At 58.8% G+C, this 24,795-nt stretch overlaps 9 protein-coding genes across 9 annotated transcripts; 4 read left to right on the top strand and 5 right to left on the bottom strand.

The window, feature by feature from the left end:
- Positions 1-1,170: 1,170 nt before the first annotated feature.
- B0H18DRAFT_886664 (alcohol dehydrogenase) lies at positions 1,171-3,126 on the top strand (the record flags this gene model as incomplete). Its single annotated transcript, XM_048041134.1, has 8 exons — positions 1,171-1,370; positions 1,391-1,432; positions 1,517-1,719; positions 2,182-2,272; positions 2,422-2,583; positions 2,652-2,724; positions 2,788-2,904; positions 2,962-3,126. The coding sequence occupies 8 exons, from the start codon at positions 1,171-1,173 to the stop codon at positions 3,124-3,126; spliced, it is 1,053 nt and encodes a 350-aa protein (XP_047886718.1).
- A 723-nt stretch (positions 3,127-3,849) lies between these two features.
- B0H18DRAFT_1125365 (uncharacterized protein) lies at positions 3,850-5,255 on the bottom strand (the record flags this gene model as incomplete). Its single annotated transcript, XM_048035012.1, has 2 exons — positions 3,850-4,304; positions 4,358-5,255. The coding sequence occupies 2 exons, from the start codon at positions 5,253-5,255 to the stop codon at positions 3,850-3,852; spliced, it is 1,353 nt and encodes a 450-aa protein (XP_047886717.1).
- Positions 5,256-5,497: 242 nt separating this feature from the next.
- On the bottom strand, positions 5,498-6,670 carry B0H18DRAFT_123831 (uncharacterized protein). The gene has a single exon (XM_048036736.1). It carries the CDS (start codon positions 6,500-6,502, stop codon positions 5,714-5,716), a length of 789 nt encoding a protein of 262 aa, XP_047886716.1. The 5' UTR covers positions 6,503-6,670; the 3' UTR covers positions 5,498-5,713.
- Positions 6,671-7,665: 995 nt separating this feature from the next.
- B0H18DRAFT_1044336 (uncharacterized protein) lies at positions 7,666-9,352 on the bottom strand. The gene is made up of 8 exons (XM_048030719.1): positions 9,265-9,352; positions 9,149-9,244; positions 8,984-9,100; positions 8,726-8,931; positions 8,361-8,694; positions 8,319-8,337; positions 7,834-8,290; positions 7,666-7,765 (listed from the first exon to the last, which is right to left on the bottom strand). Exons 1-7 carry the CDS (start codon positions 9,277-9,279, stop codon positions 7,836-7,838), a joined length of 1,242 nt encoding a protein of 413 aa, XP_047886715.1. The 5' UTR covers positions 9,280-9,352; the 3' UTR covers positions 7,666-7,765; positions 7,834-7,835.
- Positions 9,353-10,324: 972 nt separating this feature from the next.
- On the top strand, positions 10,325-11,018 carry B0H18DRAFT_1125362 (uncharacterized protein; the record flags this gene model as incomplete). The annotated part of the gene is made up of 5 exons (XM_048035011.1): positions 10,325-10,390; positions 10,447-10,587; positions 10,658-10,815; positions 10,870-10,945; positions 10,995-11,018. The coding sequence occupies 5 exons, from the start codon at positions 10,325-10,327 to the stop codon at positions 11,016-11,018; spliced, it is 465 nt and encodes a 154-aa protein (XP_047886714.1).
- An 11-nt stretch (positions 11,019-11,029) lies between these two features.
- On the bottom strand, positions 11,030-12,919 carry B0H18DRAFT_1044325 (uncharacterized protein; the record flags this gene model as incomplete). The annotated part of the gene is made up of 5 exons (XM_048030718.1): positions 11,030-11,648; positions 11,708-11,969; positions 12,021-12,219; positions 12,397-12,721; positions 12,915-12,919. 5 exons carry the CDS (start codon positions 12,917-12,919, stop codon positions 11,279-11,281), a joined length of 1,161 nt encoding a protein of 386 aa, XP_047886713.1. The 3' UTR covers positions 11,030-11,278.
- A 199-nt stretch (positions 12,920-13,118) lies between these two features.
- On the bottom strand, positions 13,119-16,369 carry B0H18DRAFT_1044321 (pre-mRNA splicing factor component-domain-containing protein). The gene is made up of 8 exons (XM_048030717.1): positions 16,233-16,369; positions 16,046-16,101; positions 15,790-15,992; positions 15,413-15,560; positions 14,863-15,362; positions 14,663-14,807; positions 14,257-14,537; positions 13,119-14,213 (listed from the first exon to the last, which is right to left on the bottom strand). Exons 1-8 carry the CDS (start codon positions 16,254-16,256, stop codon positions 13,408-13,410), a joined length of 2,163 nt encoding a protein of 720 aa, XP_047886712.1. The 5' UTR covers positions 16,257-16,369; the 3' UTR covers positions 13,119-13,407.
- Positions 16,370-16,435: 66 nt separating this feature from the next.
- Positions 16,436-17,076, top strand: B0H18DRAFT_1044317 (uncharacterized protein). The gene is made up of 3 exons (XM_048030716.1): positions 16,436-16,637; positions 16,700-16,892; positions 16,945-17,076. Exons 2-3 carry the CDS (start codon positions 16,702-16,704, stop codon positions 16,958-16,960), a joined length of 207 nt encoding a protein of 68 aa, XP_047886711.1. The 5' UTR covers positions 16,436-16,637; positions 16,700-16,701; the 3' UTR covers positions 16,961-17,076.
- Positions 17,077-20,017: 2,941 nt separating this feature from the next.
- On the top strand, positions 20,018-23,697 carry B0H18DRAFT_1044306 (uncharacterized protein). The gene is made up of 9 exons (XM_048030715.1): positions 20,018-20,324; positions 20,387-20,444; positions 20,497-20,564; positions 20,615-20,659; positions 20,712-21,012; positions 21,075-21,963; positions 22,020-22,276; positions 22,335-22,601; positions 22,649-23,697. Exons 1-9 carry the CDS (start codon positions 20,245-20,247, stop codon positions 23,237-23,239), a joined length of 2,556 nt encoding a protein of 851 aa, XP_047886710.1. The 5' UTR covers positions 20,018-20,244; the 3' UTR covers positions 23,240-23,697.
- Positions 23,698-24,795: the final 1,098 nt, after the last annotated feature.

Below are 24,795 nucleotides of genomic sequence, written 5' to 3'. Positions count from 1 at the left end.
ATGTTCACAGTAATTAGGACATCGATGGTGCTCCCTCTGCAGATGCAAGGCGCAGATGTGCCGGTTGACCGTCGCACAACGCACAGGCTCCATTGTTGCCCTGGACCGCGTGTCGATGGCAGTCAGCGAAGTCACGTCGCACAGGTATAGCGGCATCATCGAGAGTCTGTCTGGACAACGACGAAATGAGACTGAGTCGGAATGAGAGAGTTGACACAGCTCACTAGTGCGAGTACTACAAGTAAGTAATCAAAACGCTGGGCTCGGCGAAGTCAGTGCGTAAAGGTGATTTGTTATCATGAGGCACTAAGTTTGAGCTGTTCAAAACGCCAATTCCGAGTCGTCGCAGTCGCAGCGCGGCTATATGTATGCTTATTGTATGAGATGAGGCCTACGGCGCCACTACTTACGCGCTAGTGCTGAAGCGACCCAAATGACTCCGTACCCTTCTGATGGTGGACCCACAAACGAGCATCATAGTACGGACATCCTGGGCGCTTCTACCAACGAGAACCTCGGGGTACTATATTGACTCATTGACGGCACTGGGTGGTCAGAATTGCAACGAGTTCGAACTAGATGAGCACAGGGCGTGCCAAGCGTACGCGACTTCAGGAGGAGAGAGGAAGCGACAAGATGATCGATGTTTGTGCTTGAAACAGTATCCACGCACCTGGACATGAATGCTGGGGTTGAACCAGAGAGAGTGGTGTTCCGGGCGAACACCTGGGGTTGTATGTACAGTACGTGACACTGAACAATATTGTAGTGGCACTCGCTGCACGCGTACGAGTGGGGCACAATACGGGTTCAAGAAATCTTTTGACAACAAGCGTCGCCTGCGTATGTGCAACAGGCCGCTCCGTGCTCGGAGAAGAGGAGGTAAGAGAGGCAACGACCGGCGCGCAGACACTGAGCAAGCACGAGCTTGGGTGAGCAGGCGCCGGGCCGGACATAGCACATTGGATAGCCGAGTGGTTGCCGAGTGGCTCGGGCAGGTGAATTTGATGACGGTGCCTGAGGACTCTCGCGGATGACGCAATCAACGCTGACCCACCACTGCCCACTGAAGATTCCGCTCGAACTTCGTTCTCAACCGTTTTCCCAGCGACCATATATAAGCCATGCCCGCCGCCGCACCTCCCAATATTCGCATCCACACTCATCGCCATGGCCCCCGTCCGCAACGCCCGTGTCGTCTTCAACGAAGTCCCCGCGCCCAACACATTCCCTGAGCCCGGAAAGACGACTGTCTACGATGATTCCGAAACCATAGACCCCGACACTGTCCCCCTCAATGGCGGATTCCTCGTCAAGGTCCTCGTCCTCAGCATCGACCCGTATATGCGCGGCCGCATGCGCGAGCCCCAGTCAAAAGCTACTCTGTGAGTCTTAAACCGCGCATATATGCGTCCTTCCGCACTCACAACACGTTCCCCAGCCCCCGTATATTGTAGGCAAGCCGTACGTGTCCCGCCGTACACCCGCATTCGTACGCTTGCTGACGCGTCCGCAGGTTTACCAACTTCGCCGTGGGACGCGTCCTCCGCTCCGAGCACTCTGCCGTCAAGGCGGGCGACCACATCTACGGGCACATGCCCTTCCAGGAGTACGCCGTCTTCGCAGACCCCGCCTACCTCGGCTCCGACGTCTTCCGCGTGCTCGAAAACAAGGAGTGCCTGCCTTGGAGCGCGTATGTCGGCGTGTGTGGCATGCCAGGTAAGTCCCGAGTTTTATTGAGTAGCTTGCGTAAATGGGGTCCTTCGTCGCGGTGCAATGATACCTGTGCCGATAGTATGATTTTGAGACACCCTGGACAATTCGTGCGGACGACCGTGGGTTATGCGATTCGCTGGTCGGCGTAGGCTGGGGAGATGTTGGCTGCCCGAGAACCCGCTGCTTTGACTGTGTCAACGGCTGCCCGGACGTGCAGAATCCTCCAAAGGCCTCCCCCGCCTTTATGGCCAGCGCGCCCCGAGCCCACCGCCCTCTCGTTCCACAAATTTTCACAGTGAGCATCGGGGCGCCGGCCCAGTTTATTTACCCGATCGCATGCATCCCGTGCATCACGCGTCGCATCCGACATCCTGCCTTGCCGTTTGCATCTCACATCATCCGGCCCCCCCTTGCTCCCTACACAGACCGAACAGAGGACCGCTTGCTGACCGGATCCCTCCACAGGCGCAACCGCGCACCACGCGTGGCACGAATTCGCGCACGCGAAGCCCGGCGACACCGTCTTCGTCACCTCTGCCGCAGGCCCCGTCGGCTCGTAAGTCCTCCTTCTCCCATGCCTCGCGGCCCGCCCTCCGTCTCGCAGTGTACCGGGATGATTCTTGTCATGACGCGGACACAACGCGCCATACAACGATGCCCCGGGGCACAAGCGACTGCGACGGACCGTACTGACGCGCCCCCCAGGACGGTCGTGCAGCTCGCGAAAGCGGGCGGGCTCAAGGTGATCGCGAGCGCGGGCTCGGACGAGAAGGTCGCCTTCGTGAAGTCGCTCGGCGCGGACGTCGCGTTCAACTACAAGACCGGCGACACGCGCGCCGTGCTCGCGCGCGAGGGCGGGATCGACATGTGCGTCGACTCCGCGCTGTATGCGTGTCTGGATCGCTGACGCTGACGTGCGGCGGTGTGTGTGTCAGCTTTTGGGACAACGTCGGTGGGGAGACGCTCGAGGCGGCGCTGGACGCGGCGAAGCGCTTCGCGCGGTTCATCGTGAGTGCTCTCTGTGCCCATGCGCGGGGATAGCGAGCCGGCTGACCGTGTGTCGGTGCGCAGGAATGCGGGATGATCAGCGCGTACAACGCGGAGGGGTACGCGCCGAAGAACCTGACCCTCATCGTCGGGAAGGAGATCAGGCTGAGCGGGTTCATCGTCGGGAGCCTGTACCACAAGGTGCGCTGCGAGCCATCCACCCCCACTGCTGTGTGCTCATCGCCGTCCCGCAAACAGTATCGCGACCAGTTCTACAAGGAGATCCCGGCACTGGTCGCCGCGGGCCAGATCAAGTACACAGAGGACAAGTCCGTCGGGCTGGAGGCGGCGGGCGAGGCAATCGTCGCTGTGCAGAAGGGCACGAACACGGGGAAGAAGGTGATCGTCGTCGCGGACGAGTGACTGCATGGTGGTGCAGGCACGAGCCCTAGCAGATTGTGAGTGCGCGGCAAGGAACGAAGCACAAATGACGATGTGATGTATTCACGGTATGTACTGTATGAAAATCAGCCTGCACATCGTTGTCTTAGTTTGACTGGGAGTGGTCGGTTCAGGCAATCAGTATACGCACCGTACCTGCGAGAGATCTTGATGTGGACGTTGGAAGATCGCGACCGTGACCGAAAGACCACCTGCTGACGGCAGATTGTCTCCACCACTCGAGGTATTGTACTAGGCGACCGCGACAAGCCAATGCCAGGGTGCTGCGACGTGAGTCAGTGCGCCTAGGCCCTCATTAGCTCCCGGTGTGCTCGTTTGATTGCGACTGCCCGATACCAGCATGTGCCAGTGAGCGACCATTGGCTGGTAGCAATGTTATTTCCGATACTCTCCAACGGACGGGGAAATACAGTATTGATGAGGGCTCTGTTGGCGATGCACATACGATACGCCTGGGACAGTCATGATATCACGCCTACTGCCTCGGATCAGCAGGAGCAACAAACACTACATGCATACTTATCCATTGCTATCAAGGCAGCGGCATGTCGTGGCGGACTCGGAGAGCAACCGAGGCAGAGGCCGTGATACAGGACTACTCCTCGGTATCTTTCTATGATTCAGTCTCACTCGCATAGCCGCCTAGCGGAAGACAAAGTGCTCTCACCTGCACGGGAACAAGCCTCAGATATTCTCGTCCTCGTCCTCGTCCTCGTCCTCGTCCCAGTAGTCATCCTCTTGTATGTGCACTTCATGTACAATCTCTGGGACTCTATCAAGACAGGAAACGTGAAGCCTTCCCTCCGCCCGCAGGTCCATCAGACCTGCATTGAGCACGTCATACATGTAATCCCGAGCCGACTCAGAGATTGCGCCGGAAGCGTTCCACCAGGGCCGCGCAGAAACACAGATGACCGAGATACGTGTGCGAGCAAGACGCCCAGTAGACAGGCTGTCTGCAAGGTCTCCCAGCTCGGTGTGCTCCAGCGTCGTCGGTGTGGCCGTCAGCGTCAGATCGACCAGCTTGGGCGAGTCTATCTGGCGCAGGATGGCCGGGAGGGTCTGTAGATCGTCCACGTCGAGATGGAGGCTGCGCAGCGACGACAGGCCGGAGAGGCCGCCTTGTGCAGAGAAGTGCGCTGTCCGATGTCGATTGGATGGTGCACAGCAGAAAGGTCATCGTAAAACTCACCTTTCCGCATTGGATAGTATGCCTGCCATGGCGAGGACAAACACTCAAACTTGAGATACAGGCGCTCCAATGTCGCTGCGCAGGACCGCAGGAAAGGGAGCACTAGGTCCACATGCGCGTTGTGTGTGATTGTGCCGAGTGAGAGTTCTCGAAGTTGCAGCGACTGGAAGGGTGGGCCCGGAAGGTAGGTATGGAAGTGAGCCGGTTGGAAGGTAAGCCTGAGACTCCTCAATGATGTCAGTGCTGGTTTCTGCGCATCTGGCGGAGTCAAGGGATTGGGCCTTGACTTGGTAGGAGGAACGTTGCATGAGTAGTGGATTGAGAGATCCTGGAGCGACGTCGCTGCGATGAGAAGGTTGGCTAAGGACGAACACGGCATGGCCGGTACTTTGCCTGAGAAGGACAGCTTGAGAGATATCACCCGCTGGCAAAGAATGGCGAGGCCGCGGCGAGATTCCAGAGAGAGCCTCTCCCATGACAAGTCAGAGATGTAGAGTGTCTTGAGGGCTGTGAGATCGTGCATGCGCATCATCGGTAAGACGGCGTCGAACCATAGTCCCCGGGTCGGCCACAAGCCCAGGGCCGCCTCTTGCCATGGCACGTTCGATGTATATACTGCCCCGTCCTTTTCTGGTGTCAAGCCCTCCAGGCTGATGTTCAGGCGACAGATATATGGGAGAATGGTCGATGTGGGATCGCATAGGAGTGAAGCGGAGCGTGGTTGGGCTTCCTCGCGATGAGGTAGGATAATGACCTCGCGAAAGCGGTGACGACGGGCTGTAGGCGACCAATGTCGGCATACGAGCGAGCAGCTCGTCTGCGTTTCCTCATCGGTGTGGTCCATGATCGCATCCAATAGTTCGATGGGAATCTGGGAGGGATCATGGACATCGCTCATCCTTGGGCTGTCTGCAGATGGGTGGATGTGACTGCGAAACGGATGCTGGCCGACTCGAAAGGCCGGTTCGAATACAGGGAGCGAGGGACGAACCGGGGGATTGTGCTGTATCCCTGAGGCTATCAACGAAGAGTTTCAACTTTCAACGAACTGGAGATCAGTATGGGTAACCGGCAGGACGACGACAGCGTCGAGTCGTCGTCGACGCGACGCGTTCTGTCACAGATCTCGTGACGTTGAATCTCTGTTTGTCGGTGACCGTGACTGTACGCGACGTTCCCCCGCGATACTAAGTATACCATCTGGCGAATTCTAGCAGGAGAAAACAACAGTTCATGATTTACGAGCCCGAGCCTAAGCCACAGTACCTACTGCGTGAAAACAGTTCGAGCGAGTAAGTATGGTGACACGTAACTTCGGACCTGCGAGTGAAGCCAAATCCAAGAAACGATCATCTGTCAGCAAACGAAAGTTAGTGAGTACACACGGAAGGTACATACACACATCGCCGGAATACTCCAGCGATCAATCCTCAGTGGCACCGTGCACGCGCGATGCTGACTTGAATGGGAGAACGGGTCACTTCGTAGTAGTGTTGAATCGCCTCTGGTCGCCAGCCGTGCCTGGAACGCCCCAAAAGCCTCCGGCACAGAGCCATCACGCCCCTTCATCATATCCCACAAATGGCTCCCGCACTCCTCAGCCAGCGCAGGGAGCTCTTTGTCTGCTCTGCATGCGTCGACGAATGGCTGGCGCTCGCTTTCACTCAGAAAGCGGTCCTTCAGCCCGAGGTTCGTCCTCTCCCGGAGGGTGCGCAGCTTCGCACAAACGTCCTTGTGCGGGAATGTGATGTGCTTCCAGGCGCGTTTCTGGCAATTGCGCGAGCAGTAGCGCGGGACGCCGCAGCCAGCGCATCGAGGGAACGTTCGCTGGAAGGAGGCAAACGTCTCGGGGCATTCCGGCGCGCAGCAGCGACGTAGCTTGGAAAGCCAGGCAAAACCCTGCCAAATGTTTTCGATAGGGTCGTCGAAGCTATCGGCTAGTTTCGCGTATGAGAGGAGGATTGACGGATGGTAGACAGTAGTGTCGTCGGGTGATTTGTGAGAGTAAAACATCGCGCCGAAACGGGAGAAGAAGACAGCGAGTCTGTCGAAATGCTCGTCGTCAAAGAGAGTGGTACCCTCTCGGAAGAGCATCAGGTAATTGAGAATGTGGTCGCACACGAAGAGGAGGCCGATGCTCTTCATCGAGCCCTTGTACGGCGCAGCCACGCGAACGAACAGCGAGATGTCGGCCGGATTCCATTCCCCAAGATCATGATGGTTCTGCAAAAGTCCATGATCATGAGGAAGTACATGCCCAGCTGCGTTCTACTTCATAGTCGACAGGCGCCCCCAGTGTCGCCGTGCGCTCCTGGCACAGAGAATTAGCTAGGCCGGTGATTCTCAACGGCATGTCGGGGCGAAACTGAGCGCAGATGAGGAATTATGGATCGGCCGCAGATAGCAAGAAGATCACCGACGAGTGAAAGGCCGTCCTGAAACCTGTCAAGTGGGCACCAGAGAAGGTATCGGCGTAGCCTTTCATTGACTGCTCCACGCCATGGGGAATAAGCTGGCTAGCGGCCACGGGCCACAGCGGACTTCCGGCGTTTTTTTTCGATGCCGTTTGAGGCCGCTCTTGACAGAAATACCGCCAACAGTCTTCGTTTCAACTGCATTGTTGAGTATGCCGGCCAAGTGGCGGACGAGCGCTTGAATGAGATCGTCGAGGGCAAACTGGTGAGCGACCTCAAAGGTATGCAGCGAGCCCAGCATCACCCTCTGATCGCGGCACAACATGCCTAGAGCTGAGCATGAGCATCTCTCCAAGGAGGCCCCGAGTTCCTCTTCGTCCTGAGTCGAGCGTGGCTGGCTCAGGAAGGCAGCACATGCACTCAAATACTCAGGGCCTCAGGGTATGTCTTGCGGAGGTGCTCGTAGTGCTCGTCGTCGGGTCTGTAGTAGCGCTCGAGTGGCGCGAAGCGGTCGTCTTTGCTATTCCGTCTCCTAGCAGCCTAAGAAACCTTTGAGTGGGGAGGACTAGCTATTCCCGTCCAATAGGTGGAGGCAGCCGCAGAGTGCTCTAGCGCAGCCCTTTGGACGCGCCGGGTCCTTCATGCAAGATGTGAAAAGCTGGGCGACAATGTCGATCTCCAACATCGCCTCAATCCTTCAGAGCAGCCGTCACGAATGTATCATCATGTTAGTCCCGCATTGTCCATTCACGTAGCGCGAAGTCGACTTACGTTTGAACAAGACAAAGGAGGAGGCAGAAAGGATCGATGGCTGGAATTCATAGCGACCACTTCACGGCGTGGTGGCGTGGGACCGTGACAGCGTACATCGCAGTGGTGGCGCAATGGCGCGGCAGCGCTGCAGTGCGCGTCCTGGGCCGGGTCGAGGTTGGTCGAAATTCGAGGGCTTCGTGCAATGCGCTTCGACTCATCAGTGAGTTACAGTAACAAGGAAGTGAGCAGTATTCATTGTGTTACACGGCATATCCGTAATATGACATTAATTGCTAAGGTTGAGCTCAGACCTAGCCCCCCCTACCCTTCCCGCGTTTTTCGAGCTGGCGCTGCAGAGCCCTGACATCCCTATCCTGCGCGTAATCAAGCTCAGCCTTCGCCCTCCATGCCTTCCAATCGTCTTGCGGATTGTCGTACTCCGACAACCCAGCCAACTTACGAAGACCCCAGAACAAGGGCGCGTACGTGTCTTCGTTGCCGACGTTCTCCTCCAGACAGAAGACCAGTCGATGGTTGATGCGCCCACTGCGGACGCACGCGGCAAGGTCTTTTCGTCCCACCCTCTCCAAGGCGGAAGCGAACAGAGCCTCATCCGCCGAAAGCTCGTTCCTACCGTCGTAGAACTCTCCGACGTCGAGCAGGAAGAGGGGTGCGCAGAACGCGAAATCCATGGGCATCGTCTGGGCCCACTCCCAGTCAATGACGCTCACGATGTTGAGCGACTGGTCCACGAAGATGTGATCGCCTTGTCGTCCATATGCTTGAGATAGAACTCGGCATGGCTCCGGATCTCTCCGGTAAGATCGCGGCATGACGTCGAGGAGGTATCGGTAGACAAGCAGAGGGACAGTCGGACTGTCAACGTAGAGTTCCTCGTTCAGGATGTTGTCGATCTGGCGCTTCGCGAATGCCGTGTACATGTCGAGCGCAGACCTGTACGGGCCTAGGAGATGCAGTTCCCCGCTCTCGCTCCTGGTGGCTGTTCTTTCATGAACGAGCGGCCCGATCTGGGACGAACCGGGCTGCCTGATACACCCGATGGCAGGGAGAGGGTGCGTCGCCAGTTCAGCCTGTATGCCTGCGAACTGCTCCAAGATCTTCCGCTTTCCGGCGTCATCTAGGTCGTACCAGTCGAGGGACGGCCGTCCACTTTCTCCATGAGTATGTACCCAACGCCGACATCGTTCCCGGGGCCCTCGCCGAAACGTCAAACACCTTCGGCACGGGTACGGAAGTGGTGGATAGGAACTTGAGCGTGGCAGCCTCGCTGAGAGGACCCGATTCGGATATCGAGGGTGGGGACTCCGCGTTTTGTCGCTGGACGCGACACAGCCATGATACCCCGTCGGCAAACAGGACCTCAATGTGATAGTTCTGGCCTCCCATCTGCTTTGGATGACGTCCGCTGAGAAAGCTTCGACCGGAATTGTGCACGAACCCCTCCTCTCAGCGTACTCGCCCTGGCCTGTAGTGCGGTCAGGTTGAGACGAGTGGCATGGCCGCCATCTCTTCCCCGCGGCTCGCGCATTTCTTGCTCCCAACGTTCAGGATCAGTCTGCAGAGTCGATCAATGCATAGCGCGCATTGCAGTCGATGGACTCACAGAAACCAGGGGGCATCGGTGATGGTCCTCTCCTAGGTGTGTGGCGCAGATGTGGCGGTTACACAGAATGCATGCGCGTCCGCGTACCGCTGGTCGCTTGCAACCAGACGGATCACAATGTGAAGAGGCATCACCGTCTGTGTATTGTCAAACTCTGGGGGGCATACGAATTAGTGGGCTCGTCCATGATGAATGAGATATATGGTGACTCACGGCTAAGCAGGAGCTATGGAGGGGAGGGTGATGTTGAGGAGTGAGTGGCGTACCGGTACTACCGGAGGACAGATTGGGGATAAGGATTGATGGAAGAACAAGGCGTTCGCACCCTACCTCCGCATCCTGAGGATACGCCAAGACGATCACACGTGTACCGGTGAGTCGATGTGGTTCACCGTGCGGGTACGCTGCCGCTGTTCCGGCGAATGGTTAGCGACTCGAACATGGGTCCCAAGACCGCAGAGAATGGAAGCTGATCCAACAGTCAGTAGCATGTTAACGTTCTGAACGCGCGCGCGCCGTGCTACTGCACGCGGCATTTGCCGTGTGGTCATGCTAGTACATATTAGAGTGAGGCCACTGTGTAGATGAGCGTAGATTTCTTCTGAAGCCTCACCAATACTTGTTGTTCGGAATGGTGCCCTAGACCATGATTTGACGATTTGACAAACTCTGTTCGCCGTTACTGCTATCCGAGAACCATGGACGACTGGGTCAGCGGGCTGCCAGTGCATCATGATATAGAGGAAGACTATGCGGTGCAGTTGCGCACTCAGGCACTGACAGTGTAAGCCGAGAGAAAATAGCATTGAAATGCATCTTGACCAGTCAATAGATCAGGATGACTTGCCTTCGGCGTCGGTAAGCGTTGCTGAACCCTTAGTATTTGTCATGGGCCCGATGTCTGAACAGTGGAAAATCTGCGGGTGGCACTCCTCGAGGCCTCACGCCAGCCTGGGTACAGCAAGTTATATATGATAAGCGACTCCTTTAGCATGTTACACGCTGTCGGCAAGCCTCGTCCCTGCGTTTTTGCAGGGAGCGTCAGGCGTCGTAACTTGCGAACGACTACACCTTCCAAACTGGCAATACACCTCTCCGGTCCTCCCGGCCACCGTCGTCCTCAGGCTCACCACTACTTACGCCTCAGCCATCCTCCTAGCCCACAGCGGCCACACCATGGGTGCGAACCAGTCGACGCCCCAAACAGACGAGAAGGTCTTCCCCGCGGAGACCCCCATCCAGGTCAGTCGCCCGCCACCTCACCTCGCCCTCACTGACACTGACACCCGGCCCCGCAGTTCTCGCAGGATGTCGTGAACCAGCTCGCGGACCACATGGCCGCGCCCGACCCGCCGCCCGAGCGGCAGTCGAGCATCGACGCGCAGATCCGCGCGCGCATCCAGTCCGAGCTCGCGCGGCTCCGCGCGGAGGAGGAGGCCGTCGGCGCGGAGATCGAGCATGCCTCGAGAAGGAGAACCTCGACCGCGAGCGCGCCATGGCGGCGCGGAGGAGGCGGGTGAGGGGACGGGGGCGGTCAAGAGCAGCGCGGCGTTGATGGGCGACTTGGAGGAGCTGAGGAGTAAGGTCGACCGCTTCAAGGCGAGGAGGGAGGTGGAGGGGTATGCGCAGGTGCAGCAGAAGGGAGAGGCGGTCGTCTCGTGTTACAAGTGAGTGTGGTCTTGGTTTGAACGGCGGTGTGTATTGAACTGGCGTTCGTGCAGAAACAGCCCATCACGAGCCTTGGACTGTTGGCGGCAAGTCAACGAGTTCAAGGCCTCTGTCTCTGAGCTAGAAGAGGTGTGTCGATTCATCCCTCCGCTCCTTCCCGTCGCTGACGGCCATGCAGCAATACGTGCACTCACTACACTAGCATGCAGATATACATTTGCATAGATTGCGTCCCACTACGCACTACATGACATTGCCACAGCGTGAGCCCGAAAGGCATTACAACATCGCATACAACAGCAACGTCAACAAAACCCAATGTAAACCAAGAAAAGCAAAAACACAACATTACCGCTACACAGCCCAAAAGGTATACACTACATCGTATCATCAGCTCGTGAAAGGTCCAGGCAGCTCTACCTGTTCAACGTCTAGTGTCTCAGTCCAGTCAGTAGTAGCTCGCTAACCCTCGTTGCTCTCTTCGCCCCCAAACGCGTACCCGACGTGCTCGTCCGCTTCTGCTTCCGCTTCCGCGTCCACCTGCGAATACGCCGAGGCAGCGCTCATCGTCGACAGCCGGCTCTGCTCCAGGTCGTCCACCGCGCGGCTGCGCCTGTTCAACGGAAGGTAGTTGCCGAGCCACGACCGGCGCGGGTCCATGTGCCCCAGCGCGGCCATCACGAGGCTCGTCGACACCCGCTTCTGCCGCTCCTCTCCGCTCTCGGTCGAGTAGGCTGACATGGAGCTCGCTGCGGAGACCTTGTGCGTCACCTGCCGCTTGAGGAAGGGCTGCACGGGCGAGGAGGACGTCGGGCTTGGGGATTGGGTGGGACTTGGCCGGGTGGACTGCGCAGGTTGCGCGGGGTAGCGAGTGGTGCTGGCTTGCTTGACTGCGTGGGGAAGGGTGTCGCTGCGTCTTGAGATGGTCGGCGGGCTGGCTTCGGCGGGGGGTCACGAGACAGTCGGCGGGGGCGCGGGGGCGCCGCAGAATCCTTGAAAGGGCTTTGCGGAGGCGTTGCCGGGCGCGATGAAGGTGTCCTCGACACAGCCAACAGCGGTGCCTGCTCGTTCCGCGAGTTCGCGCGACCGAGGGGGCTAGGGCGGACGGGCTTGTGCGGATTGACAGGTCCCTTGGACGGCGGTGCTGAAGGCTCTGCTGTTACCCTGTGAGCGGTCGTGAACATGCTCGTAGCTTGACACGCACCAGGCTGAGCCGTCTTCTCGGATGGGTCCTCCTTCAAGTCGCGCACCGTGCCCTTGAGGGTGGACGCCGCCGACGCGGGCGTGCTGACGAAGGAGACCTTCTTTTCGCGCCGCGAGGTGCGGGAGGAGTGGGGGAGGGAGGTGAACGAGTTAGAGGATGCATTCCGGCGGGTGTTCTCCCGGACCTGCAGCCTTGCCAGCTGTGCAGACGTTCAGTACTCGCCAGATAGATAGTCAACAATGTCCAGACAGACCACCACGTGGAGGGTCCGGTACAACCAGTCCATGGATCCCTGCCCACGTATGTTTGGTGGATTCAACGGCCCTAACTGCCATCCACGGTAGTCTGTCCGGATGTATACGAACGAGACACGCACCGTTTCCTGCCGCTCCTTCAACGTCTTGCGCTTTATGCACTTGCCCCACCACACCCAAGCGACCACGATCGCCACAGCAAGGACGACACCGCCCGCTGCCCCGCCTGCGATCGGTGCGACCGGGACTGAGGACTTTGTGCTCTGCGTCACGGCTGTCGCGAGGGGGGCACCCGAGTAGCTCGTGGTGGTGATGACCTCGACCACAGAGTTGCTGACGGTCTCGGTGACATAGGTGGTGATGGCGGTGGGGTAGCTGGCTGAGGAGCTGGCCTGCAGGTCACCGGTCGGCTGTGACGAAGCAGAATCCGCGTCGGTGGGGGTTGCGCTCATCCGAACGAGTGAAGGCAGTTAGAGGCAGATCTGCGGGACAGAGAGAGTCGTGTATGGTCAAGAGGACTTTGCAAACGAAGGGAGGGTGGAAGAGAAGGAAAACATGCAAGTCGCTCTCACAGTTGGCGTGCCTCGTGCCGTCCGGATCCTCCTCGGCCTACATTCGCCCACCGTCACCTGCCCTCCACGCCATCCTTAAGCTTCTCCTCTCTCCCCATCCCTATTCATCCCACTGTATGGCCAGCACAGCGTTGCGCGCGAACATGTGGGCATGCTGCTCAGAGGCAGGTTGCGACCGCGCCGATCACACTGAGTTCGTCCACTGTGACCCTCTGTATAGACGAGTCCACTGCCTCCCTCGAGCGTGGCTGTCAATAAATATGTCATGATCTATGCAGAATTGAAGCTTGTCCTGGGTGCCTCTGCCACCTATGCTACGTACGATGTACTCGACACCGAACATCTTGCTACTGCATCACATATCATACACTCCCAGTGTCAATGCTGTCGTACTGAGACAAGTCCAAGGAAGCAACAGGTGCACGCGCGATTCATCGTGAGGTTCACTGCAACAGCGAGCAATAAGGCTATTAGACAACACTACAATGAATCTTGGCGTCGCAGTATAGATCATAGAGCAAGCGATACAGTAACACAAAGCAATTTACATACACAGGCCTACTACGCAGCCGCGTCCTCCGCCTCCGCTAGAGCAGCCTCGTTCAACGCCTCCGCCTCCGCCATCATCTTCTCCTCCAGCACAGCCACCCGTGCCTGCGATTCCCTGCGCTCCGTCTCCAATTCCGCATACCGCTCCTGCAACGACCGCTCGCGCCTCTCCAGCTTCTCCACCTCCTCCTTCAGCGCAGACACCCGGACCGGGCCCATCGCGCCCTCGTTCGTCTGCAACCGCACGAAGCTGTCGCAGTCCACCTTCACCTTCTGCATCTCCTCAAACGCGTCCCCGATCCGCTTCGTGAGCGCCTTCGACCGTGCCTGGTAGCCGCCCAGAGTGACGTTCAGCTTCTTCTCCGCCTTCGCCGCCTTGCTCGCCTCCTTCGCCATGTCCTGCCGCGACTCGTCCAGCAGCGCGGTGTACCCGGCTATCCGCGCCGCCTCCGTGAGCTTCTCGGGCTCGATCCACGTCTTTGAGCTGGCGTCGTACGCGAGCTGCTGCCGGATGTGCGCCCACGAGAGCGTCTCGTCCACTTCGTCTTGACCGGAGATCGCCAAGACGCCCTGTCTGAGCTGTTCCTCGTTCGCGCCCGGATATCCAAGTGCCGCAGCGAGCTCGTCCCGGACAGCCGACTTGGCAAAGTCCATCGCGTCGTCCGGTGGCAGTTCGTACGCTGACCGTGTGCCGCCAGGGTGTGCTGTGCCAGGGAGAGGATGTGCGAGCGCGTCGTGCTGCAGAAGCCTTGCCAGCTCTTCATGCACGAACTTCTCCGCATCCGCGAACTGGCTCGGCTCCTCGTCGAGCGACAAGTCTGCAGGAGCCGCTCGACGTCCACATTGCGGGGCGCGGTAGACCACGCTGAACCGCCTGCGACCTTCTCGCCAGAGCCTTCCTCTCCTCCTCTTCCCGCATCCTCCTCAGCCGCGCATCCCGATCCCCCGCGTCCTCCTCGGCGAGCGCGCGCGCCTCCGCTTCCTCCTCCGTCTCTTCCTCGTCTGGCACGAGCAGCTCGAAGTTGTTTTCGGGCTTCGGCAGGCTCATGAAACCCGCCTTGAGCGCGCGCTTCGCGGATGTCATGCGCATCCGCTGGTCCCGCGGCGTGTCACCCACGGATGAGTACTGCTCGCCGTTGATGCTCAGCGTATCCCGCATTGGTGTGCGCATCAGCGCAGAGCCCGGTGTCGCTGCGACTTCGCGTGGCGTGGCGGCGCCGTCGGTGCCGCCAGCATGCAAGGCGTCGCAAGGGGATTGGGCGTGAACGCGACTTGGTGTCGTGGCGTCGCGCCTTCGAAGCCGGTGCCTCCGGTGGGGTCTGCGTGGATGGGTGTATTCTCGTCGCCAAGCAGAGGCGTCTGGGCGGCCATCATATTGCGTAGATTCCGGGCCTCGGACATGACATTGTCGTCTGCGGTGCTCCGATGTCAGGAAGTAACAGGCGTGTGGTGAAAACTGAGACGTACGTTGTACCTGTGTTCTCGGTGTCCGCGCCATACGTGCCCTCTCCAGACCCTCGAATTCGCTCAGTAACCTATTGCTCGCATCGCTGCCACCAGCAACCAACGCTTTTGCCTGCTCGCCCGCCTGCCCAATCTTGACGATATCCTCCAGCTCCGCCTCGCCCACCTGCGCAGCAGGCAACACAAGCTTGCGCCTCCGCCCCATCGACTCCGCCTCCTTCAGCTTCTGGATTTGCGCATCACGCGCGGCGACAAACTTGGTTTGGTGGGGCGCTCCGCCGCCACCCTCTTTGTCCTTTGCCTGTCGCTGCCGCTTGCGACGCTCCTCCTCCTGGTCGTCCGCTTTGCGCTTGCCTTCGAGGCGGCGGAGGCTCTGCCCAACGGGTGCGGTCGTCTCACGGGCTTGCTCGTCGGCGGTGTCGTAGAAACCGGGCGCAGCCTTCTTTTCGAACGGGATGTCCGCGTTGTAGTCCATACCCTTTCGCTTTGTCTTGTGTCGCATGCTATGGGGCAATGTCAATGTTGAGTAATGCGGAAGAGATAGCACACGCACATGATGCCAGCTGCCTTCAGCTCTCGCTTCTTCTGCAGCACCGCCAATCGCCGAGCCTCCTCCAACTGACGTTCACGAGCCTTCCGCTTTGCCTTCTTACCTTGCGTGTTGGCCAAACGAGCACGGGCTTCCGACAACATCTCCTTCTCTGTGCAGGGCATCAATATCTGTAAGTTGAGACTACCCGTATCGAGCTCACCGTCCTCATCCATGTCAATTGGGTCAGGCCGCGCAGGCTTCGTCTCCGGGTCAGGGTCGATCTCTCCCGGCCTTAGCTTCCTCACGTCGTCCGCACTCGGCCCCGCCTCCTCTCCCGGGCCAGCCAGACCAAGCTCCTCGTGTTCCTTCGTCTCCGCCTCGTCAAGCAGCTTTGGTACCGTCGAGGCACTGCGTCGCAGTGCGGCCGACGATCGGCGCTATTGTGCGCCATTGGGTGGGCATGAGCTTGGCGAGGTGCAGCAGCTTTTCGTCCTCGGTCTTGGACCATTCTGTTTTCTTGATGGAGGGGTCGAGCCATTCGTACCACCGGGCCTTGCACTGCTTGGGGGTCTTCCGAACGAGCAGCGAGGATATGCGGGCCCTGCGGTGAAGTGTGTGAGGCAACTGGGAGGGAGTCGAGCGCGGTAGACTCACCATTGGTTCTTCCCGTACTTTGCGATGGCGGCCTTGAGCACCTCATCTTCGGTGTTCTGAGAAACATTGTTAACACGCCTGCGCCAGTCGAACAATGGACGTACGCACTTTCCAAACACCTACCAGTCGCGACACAAGCGTGTATCAGCGGCTGTCCTCGTCCAGCACATGACATCTGTTTACGCACCTCCTTTATGATTATGCGGACCATAATGGAGACTAGGATGAGAAGGAAAGGAGGAGACACCGGCAGCAACGACTTGGTCGAATGCTGGAATCGGTAAGCGGTCCAAGCGCTCGCCGCCGCCACGTTTCCAAGCGGAGCTCGAACTGTTTGCCTCTATGGGCGTGCTTGCGTAAGAGATCAGATTCAGATCTGTGGCAGATCCAGGTCATCGTTCAAGTTACTCTTCTCCAACTCTTCCACTTGGATCGCTTCCCTTTGCGTCGTCGTCGTTCACTAATCGCTCATACACGTCGCCAATTATATGTGTACACACATTATGATGACTTTGCAGAACGCGCCTTACAGCCGGTGTGTCTTCGGGACACAGCTTGAAAAACGACCAATATCATGTTCATACTATTTAACGTGAGTGGGTCTTTATGACCATGTGCGACCGCTCTTCTCATGCAAAAAAAATAACAATGAAGGTATGCCTACTAGAGATCATTCTGTGTTTCCTTCCTCCAGGTCTTTATCCGACAGAAACTCGCAAGAGGACGCACCGCGCGGAGGGTCTGGACTCTGGAATCGCGACTACCTCAAGTCATCATTTGTGACATTACTTCACATCTATGCACATCGGCAACTCTGTTGTGCTCACACTCTACGACCTCAGTGCCTGTGCACCGTATGATATCAGTGGTTTGACTTCATCAAATCTTGAGGGTTACCTTACACGCCCTCGGTGATCCTCGCCGACTCGGAGGTGCCATAGCCTTGGGATCCGAGCGGCCATCTACTAACAGTAGCTCCGTCGCAGTATCATTGCCCCCGGGTTCAGCGGCGATTGAAGCCAAGCAGCGCCAACTCAACCCACATAACACCGACCGCTAGACGCATTACAGAGATGAACAGTCCTGACTGGCAGGCACCGGTAAGTAAGCTCTGCGAAGAGGCCGCGAACGTATGTATCATTCCCGGTTCCGTTTCAAGTACGAGGTAACGCCATACCGTACCCCGGTCCAGCGTATGTCGGGCGGCATTGAGTAGACGGCGCTGCGATGGCCATCTTCTCCCTCGAAGCGGTGTGGATCTGATTACCGGCGAGTGTCTGTATGTGCGTCCTCCTTGCTGTCTGAATAGTAGGTTATGGCTTACACAGTGGCAACCCATTCCGCACAACGTGTTCCATAGCGCTGACAATTCTCATGTAGGCATAGGGAATTGGATTGGAATCCGCACGGCTCCGCGTCTTGGACCGTCGTTCCGTTCACAGCCGCGTCGCGGAACTTCTGTGTCCAAGTTCTCGAGGCAATGACCTTCGTCGTGTGATTCGGAAGCCTTCGCGGGTGCGGGTCCCAATACGCCACCACGCACTTGGGAAGAAGGGCAACTACCTAGGTTACCGCGGTGAACTCCTAATGTTTGTAAGCACACTCGACTCCGTGATAACGAGTTTCTTGTTCGGCGTGGGTAATGTGATATCAACAGACTCAAAGTTTAGCGGAAGGTCTCGGGCATCACTGCAACCGCACCGCAGTGCATCCAACCTTCTTTCGACCGCGCGCCAGGCTGTCGTTCCGCCTCAAGTGCTTTGGGATGTAGTCAGATGCGAGCGTGCTTCCGGCAGAGCTGCGCGTGATGGCGACGGCATGGACTGCCCAGTCTGTGGACTTACAGTGAGCAGATTCCTGCTGTATGATGCGGTCGAACCGACGCACAGGTAAGTACCTTAGGTAGTGCTGCGCGATGAGGCGGTGCGCAAGTCACCGCGTACCGGTGGGCTGCCCGAGCATATGGCATCGACAATACGGCTAACGCCGCACTCTTGATATCTTGATATCAGGGTTGGTGGTGTCCCTCACAAAGGCGTCTTTCTCCGAAAGATGCTATGAAAAACCTGCCCGGCGCCGCATGGTGGCCGGGTCGTGACATATGCACATAGACGTTCGGGTGCAGAACGGGTAAATCTGGTTATTCATCCGGTTAGATTGCCTCGTTGACGATGAACGAGCGGTGAATTCGTCTATGCAACCAATACAGACTACATCTGGTCATCATTGTATCGGAACCCTGATGTCATCTCAGGGTGTACCCTCGGCGGTTGGGTCTTGTATCCTACTTTCAGACAGGAAACGTGGTGATATGTAGCCACCCCGCGCAGAGCAGACACTCAGGACATCTTCGGAGCACAAGGACATGGTGACCGGTAGTGCCAGTGTCCGGTCTGTCCTTCTGGCATCTGTCTGAGGCGTGCGGCGTGCGGTGTGGGACACCGTGCTTCGCGGTCATGGTACGCGGGCTTCGCTATGGGATCCTTCCGCCACTATGACGCTCAACGCGTTCTCTGTCGCCCTGCGATCCGGCGGCAGGAGCGCTGGGCTGTTTCCTGCGGTTGCTCACGCGGGGGCTGACGTTGCGTCGCTAAGTAGGACGTCCACAACGTGCGAGCCATCAGCCATGTCTCCATTCTGCATGGCCCGTTATGGTCGCGCGAGGACAGGCTTGGGAACGGTGCAGCGCTTGCGCGGTTCTATCTCCCGGAAGTCCGCCTTGGCCATTTGCCACAACGATGGACTCTATTGGGACGGCCCACATGTGCGTCCGCCCCGCCGCAGGCCGTGCGCCGGAGGCTGGGTTATCGCACATATTCACTTGGCCAGGGCCTGGTCGGACAGAGGCCGGACGCTGTTTGGCTAGACTCTGTCATGCCTGTCGTTCACCATCAGCGTGGACAAAAGGGGCCAGGGGGTGCGAGCGATGAGCCGATAGAAGTTAATATGGGAGCAGTTATCTATGCGGCGCGCCTTCGTTGAGTACGGCGTTGCAGTGCGAGTGTGGCCGCAGCTATTCTGGCCTTCAACTTTACGAGATGCGCTCGTCATTCGGTGGGTTTTGTTATTCGGGGTGAATTCGGCGGGGGGGGGGGGCACAGGCTGGGGTTTAGACGGAGTCAGTTGCTAAATGATCTACTCTGAGATGACCGTGTAAAATGGAGGCGTTGTTGTTGTTGGGCAGCTGCCGTTCGAGCGCCATCTCGGCATATCATCCGCCAGGCTAGCCTCCGGCATCATCAGACGCTGATGAGGCTCTACCCGCGTAGGTGAGATAGGCAGCCATACCTGGTCTGAGCGCACGGACATGCTCGCGCCACCACAAGGCGCGCGGTGGACGGACGGAGGCAAAAGAGGGAGAGGAGCCGCCAAACGACAGTGGACAGAGGTGAGTTACCGGAAGACGCCGGACATACGGGGCCGCCAATATCGTGGGAACTGTGCATTGTAAATGGAACTCCGGCACGCCAATCTGTCAGATTCCGCGTTCGGGAATCAACCGTGCTCCCGCGCCTCCCGGCACTTGCGCCAGGCGCACGCCAAGCCGCCGGTTATTTTGCACTGCTTTGTGGCTCTTGCAGCCCGTGCATAGACTGTTGCGCAGGTTGCGGCGGTCGTGCGAAGGACGGGTTCACGACAAATGCGAGCATTCGTGCGGACGAGCTCGGGAGCGACGGAGACAGATAGCGAGGTGATTTTGACTGGCGACGGGAGGGCGTCACTGGCTCTGGCGTGGGGCGCGCGGGGTGTCTGGGACGGGCGAGCAGTGGCTGGTATCAGCGGAGGCACTGTCAGCTGGTGCACGCATTAGAGAGCAAGGAGCGCAGCTGCCAGCCGGAGGCGAAGTAGCCGGAGACGTCCCGAAGAGGCAACTCGCCGGCGGCCTGCTGGGTTGGTAGGCCGGCGCCTGCGTCGGAAAGCCTATAGAGATAGCCGAGGCCCCGACGCCCGGCCGGGGACTCCGGATAGCTCCTTAGGGCGGGCTACTTCCGCCTCTCATCCATTCATCACCCTTCTTCCTCTCACCACCTCCTCGTCCCTCATAACCCCCGCACGTCTCGCCGACCGCCTCTCTCCCCCTCCTCGTCGTTCCAGCCGCCGCACAGCCCAGGCGCGACCCGACGGGTTCATATCTCAGGTCGCTATCGCCGGCGGTGATTGATTACCGTTAGCCTCGAGTCGGCCTTCATACAATCCACATGGACCAGCAGCCCCCGTCCCCCCTTCAGCAGCCCGCCCACGGCGAGCAAACCGTCTCTCTGTCCGATGATAAGCCTCCGTAGGTACTGCTACTCACGTCGGGCGCATCTGCTCACCGCCTGGAAAATCGCCGGTCTACAGCGCCAAGCCGCCCGTCGTAAGAGGCGCGAGGGCCTGCACCGTATGCAGAGCCGCAAAGGTAACCACCGTCGAGCCTTCTCCATGAGCGCGTTGACGACGATGCTGTGAAGATGAAATGCGTCGGTGCCGACGATGGCAACAACATTCCCTGTCAGCGCTGCAAGCGCTCTGGTGCAGAGTAGGTTCTCCCACAGCGCATCCCTTGTATCCAGCGCAAACGTTTCACAGATGCATCTTCGAGAAACACCGTCGCGGTCGGAAGCCCGGTTCAAGGTAGATCTGCGCTCGGTATATGCGCCCTCTTACTGAGATGCCGTTTACGTAGACTATCGGAGGCGTCCAAAATGCTCCGACGACTGGAAAAGGGTCTCAACAGCGCAAAACAGAAGTCGAACATCAACGACAGCTTGACCCTTCCCCCGCTCGTCGGGCCTTCATCAGCTGATGCTCGCTTCCGAGATAATGGCGGCCCCAGCGGTTCCCACTACACGGGGCCAGAATTGCCTCCGCTGAACCTTCCTTCTCATATCCAGGACGGTTATGCGAGGTCCACCCAGACCTCTGACTCGGAGATGGACGAGGACGACGAAGACGACCAAAAGGACGGCGGTATGTATCCAGCCCGCGTCATCAAGCAGAATTCGCGCAATTCGTCGTTCTTCAAGACCATCCTCAACCCTGCGACGAGACTCCCGTGGCTCGGTCGTCGGGCGCCTCAGAGCGTTCGTTTTCTCAGCACCCGCCATCGCCGCACGCGTCCTCTCGGCCGTCGACTTCAGTGGCATCGCTCTTTGCAGATGGTCCGACGCTGAAGGACCCCGTCGAGGCAGGTCTTCTAGCAGAGGAGGAAGTTGAAAAGCTCTGGGACATGTTCTATATCCGCCTCAATCCCTTCATCAACCTATTTGACCCCGCCCTCCACACCTACGCGTATGTCCGCGGCAAGTGCCCGTTTCTCTTCACGGCGTTCATCATGGCCTGCTGCAAGTTCTTCAAGCCGGAGATGTACCAGCCGGTGCTGCGGCTCGCGCACCAGTATGCCGTGCGCGCCTTCGCGGAGAACTGGAAGCGTGTCGAGGTCGTGCAGGCTTTCGCGTGCATGACATACTGGAAGGAGCCGGACGACCCGCGCACGTGGACGTACATCGGGTACGCGTGCCGCATGGCAATCGAGCTAGGGCTCAATCGCTACGTCGGGCGGGGGCTTACGGGCGAGAACGACATGCAAAGGCGGGAGCGCCGCAACCGCGAGCGGACGTACCTTGTGCTATGGGTGCACGACCGCAGCCTGAGCATGCAGACGGGAAAGCATTGGATGCTTCCGAAGGACGACGAGCTGGTGAGGCACTCGGGGACGTGGCACTCGGAGGGTGGGAGCCAGACCCGCCAGGAGGACGTCATCGTGTCCGCGTTCACGCAGCTCCGGGGCATCGCTGCGAATACGACGGACGTGTTCAACATGGCGCAGGGCGGGTCGGCGTCGAGTGGAGATGACGTTGACTATGAGGTCCTTCTACGCGACTGCAACTGCAAGCTGAACCAGTGGGTGCAAACTTGGTGCGAGGAGATGAAGGGAGGTAAGCATGTCCGCTTTCTGTCAGACTCGATGAAACATCGCTCACACTCTTGACAGCGGGTGGCTCACGATTCCACCTCTCGATGCTCATGTTCTTCCAGCTGCACGTGCGGCTGTTCCTCAACACCTTCGGGATCCACTCGAACAGCTCGTCCGGCTCTTCGTGCAACGTCGAGGCGCTCAACGCCTGTCACACCGCAGCGATGTCGGGTCTCAAAATCGTCGCGCAAGACTTTGTCGACTTGCAAATGCTGCGGTACGGACAGGACTCGATCACGGTCATGACAGCGTACTCTGCTGTCGTCTTGCTCAAGGTGGGCATCAGCGTCATACAGCCGTCTTTCTGACGCTGACGTAAGTTGGGTTTTGCAGCTGCTTCGTGCTAGCATCTCGCCGTCACTGTCGGATCTCAGAACCAATGCAATGCAAGAGATCCACAACATGATCGGCAAGACTGCGAAGGCGTATCACGACGCCGCACATCTCAGCCAGCAGTCGTACTCCGCAGCGTATCACGACCGCTTCCTGCGGTCGCTCATCGCGAACGACCTCCAGAAGGCGCAGCAGCGGCAGGCGGAGCGCGAGCTGTACTCGCGTGAGATGGCCAGCACCAACGGGCGCGGCGTGCCGTCGTCGTACGTGCCTGCCGGACAACCTCCCACTCGGCGAACGGCTATGGTCAGCAGGTGTACGGGATGCAGGCGAATGGCATCGAGCACCCCCAGGCGCCCCAGCATAGCGGGTACTACTCGCAGTCGCCTGCTGTCTCGTCGGCGTTGACGTCGAGCACCGCCTCTTCGTCGTCCTCCCCGTATACGCATCCCACGGCCTCGTCGTCGTACATGCCGCACCGCGAGCAGGACTACCCGATGTCGGACTCGACGCACCGCGGCGGAGGCATGAGCAACTTCAGCCTGGCGGGGATCTCGACGACGTACGCGCAGTACCAGGCGCAGCCGATGGAGGAGCACGACTCGATATACTGGCGGAACATGTTCAAGGACCTCGGCTTCGACGGCGGCGCAGAGCCGCACCCCCAGGTACAGGCCCACGCCGCGTATGGGAACGGCGGGTACGTGGCACCGGCGGGCGCGATCGCTGAGGCGGGGGCGAGCACGAGCGGGATGCATATGCCGGTGCAGCAAGCCCCGGTGCACCCGCAGCAGTCGCATGGCGGTGTCACGTATCGGGAGGCGCCCGTTGAGTACGCTGGGTACCAGAGCCACGGGGGATACGCTGGGTACGTCACGGGGTACCAGGCTCCCTACGGTCGGTGAGGCCGGCAGCGTTTCCTCGGCGTTCTGTCGTCCGAGTTGCATGGACCTTCTTGGACCGTTCATCGTATCCGACCCCATCCTCCAAGTCGCATCGCCTTCTTGACCTTCACCCCGCCCCGTACTTGCATTTGACCTTCGCCTTCGTTTACCGTCGACCGTGCCCTCCCTTCCTCCTCCCAGTATGTACGCTTGGTCCCCCGTATCTTTGTCCCTCCCCTGTGTTCCCCGCCCGTCGCGCGCACTCGACATGTAAGATAGGCTCCATGTCTGCCTGATATTTCCCGGATGTTTCCCCGATTCTGTGGCGTCGTATATTGGTATTGTAATGTGTGTGTGTGACTTCACCCGTACTCTAGATTCTGCGCAGACCGCACGTCGGTAGTAGTGTAAATTATGACATTCGAAACGACATGTTGATCTTGTACTGGATACATTGGCGTGGTTGCGGATATGCCCCGAGTAGGCGAGCGTTACGTGAGTGCAGGCAAACAACTCATGTGGCTGAGCGAGGACGTGCGCCACCACGCGTCCGGGCAATCTGATCTGATCTAGCACTCGCAGTACCCGATCTGGGCCAATGGATGACGGGAGGAGCGGGATCTCGGGAGGATCTGGGCTCTGGTAGATCGCCGTGCGTTGCATGTGGGCGCTGCCGTCACCGATCGCAGGCCCGACGTGGTCCTCCGGCCATTTGCGGCCTCTTGGAGCCTCCGCGCGGCGTCGGCTACTTGGCTCGTGCTTGTCGCCGGCGCGGGGGCTACACGTAAGGTCGAGCCTAGGATGCCGGGGTGCGTGCGTTGTTGGGCCTTGTGGATGGGGCGCCGTGTCGTGTCGCGCAGGGGCGGGACTGGCGTCGTCGTCCGCGCCGCTCGCTTGCTTGGAACGGGAGTGATGGACGGCGGGCATGGTGCGTTGCTGTTGCTGCTTTGCTGTCATGCTGACTCGCGGGCACGCTTCGTCGGAAAGGTATCCGCGTCTGCGGTCGTCGTCACCGCGGCTGGCGTACGACAGGGAATGCGGACGCATGAGCTGCATTCGGCGTGGCGGCTGGAAACATTCTATGTAGAACCCAGGGGTACGGTAGCCCTGAGTCGTTGAATCGATTCGGATGTGCAGGGATCCGTATTTGGAGCGCAAATCCGACGCAGTCATGTAGATCCTCGTGTTGACCAACTCGTCGTGCGGTGCGCTATCTTCTGTTGATCTTCTTGTGCTTGCGACACTGATCGTTCATCAGTTGAAGGCCGTACATACCAGCTAGTAGAATGACTATGCGTAGTTCTCAGACGAGCCAACAGTGGCGTGACTGGCAGTGACAACGTGTCCAGTGGTGGTGAGTCCATGCTTAGTGCGTTACACAACGCTACCAAGCGCTTTACAGCGTAGCCCGAGAACATGATTGACATGATGCCATACCGCACGCGGCGAGTACGGATTCAGGTCAAGATATGGACGCGCACTCACTTGACCTGTCCATGCAAGTATTCTGCATACGTGCAAACCTTCCGGCCAATGTCGATTCTTCAGACAAGGCGTTTGTGGTTCATTACAAGTAA

Source organism: Fomitopsis serialis (genome assembly GCF_022376445.1).
Source record: "Fomitopsis serialis strain Sig1Antser10 chromosome Unknown B0H18scaffold_152, whole genome shotgun sequence".
Classification (NCBI taxonomy): domain Eukaryota; kingdom Fungi; phylum Basidiomycota; class Agaricomycetes; order Polyporales; family Fomitopsidaceae; genus Fomitopsis; species Fomitopsis serialis.
Note: the sequence above shows the minus strand (reverse complement) of the source record. Positions and strands in the feature narration are given on the sequence as shown.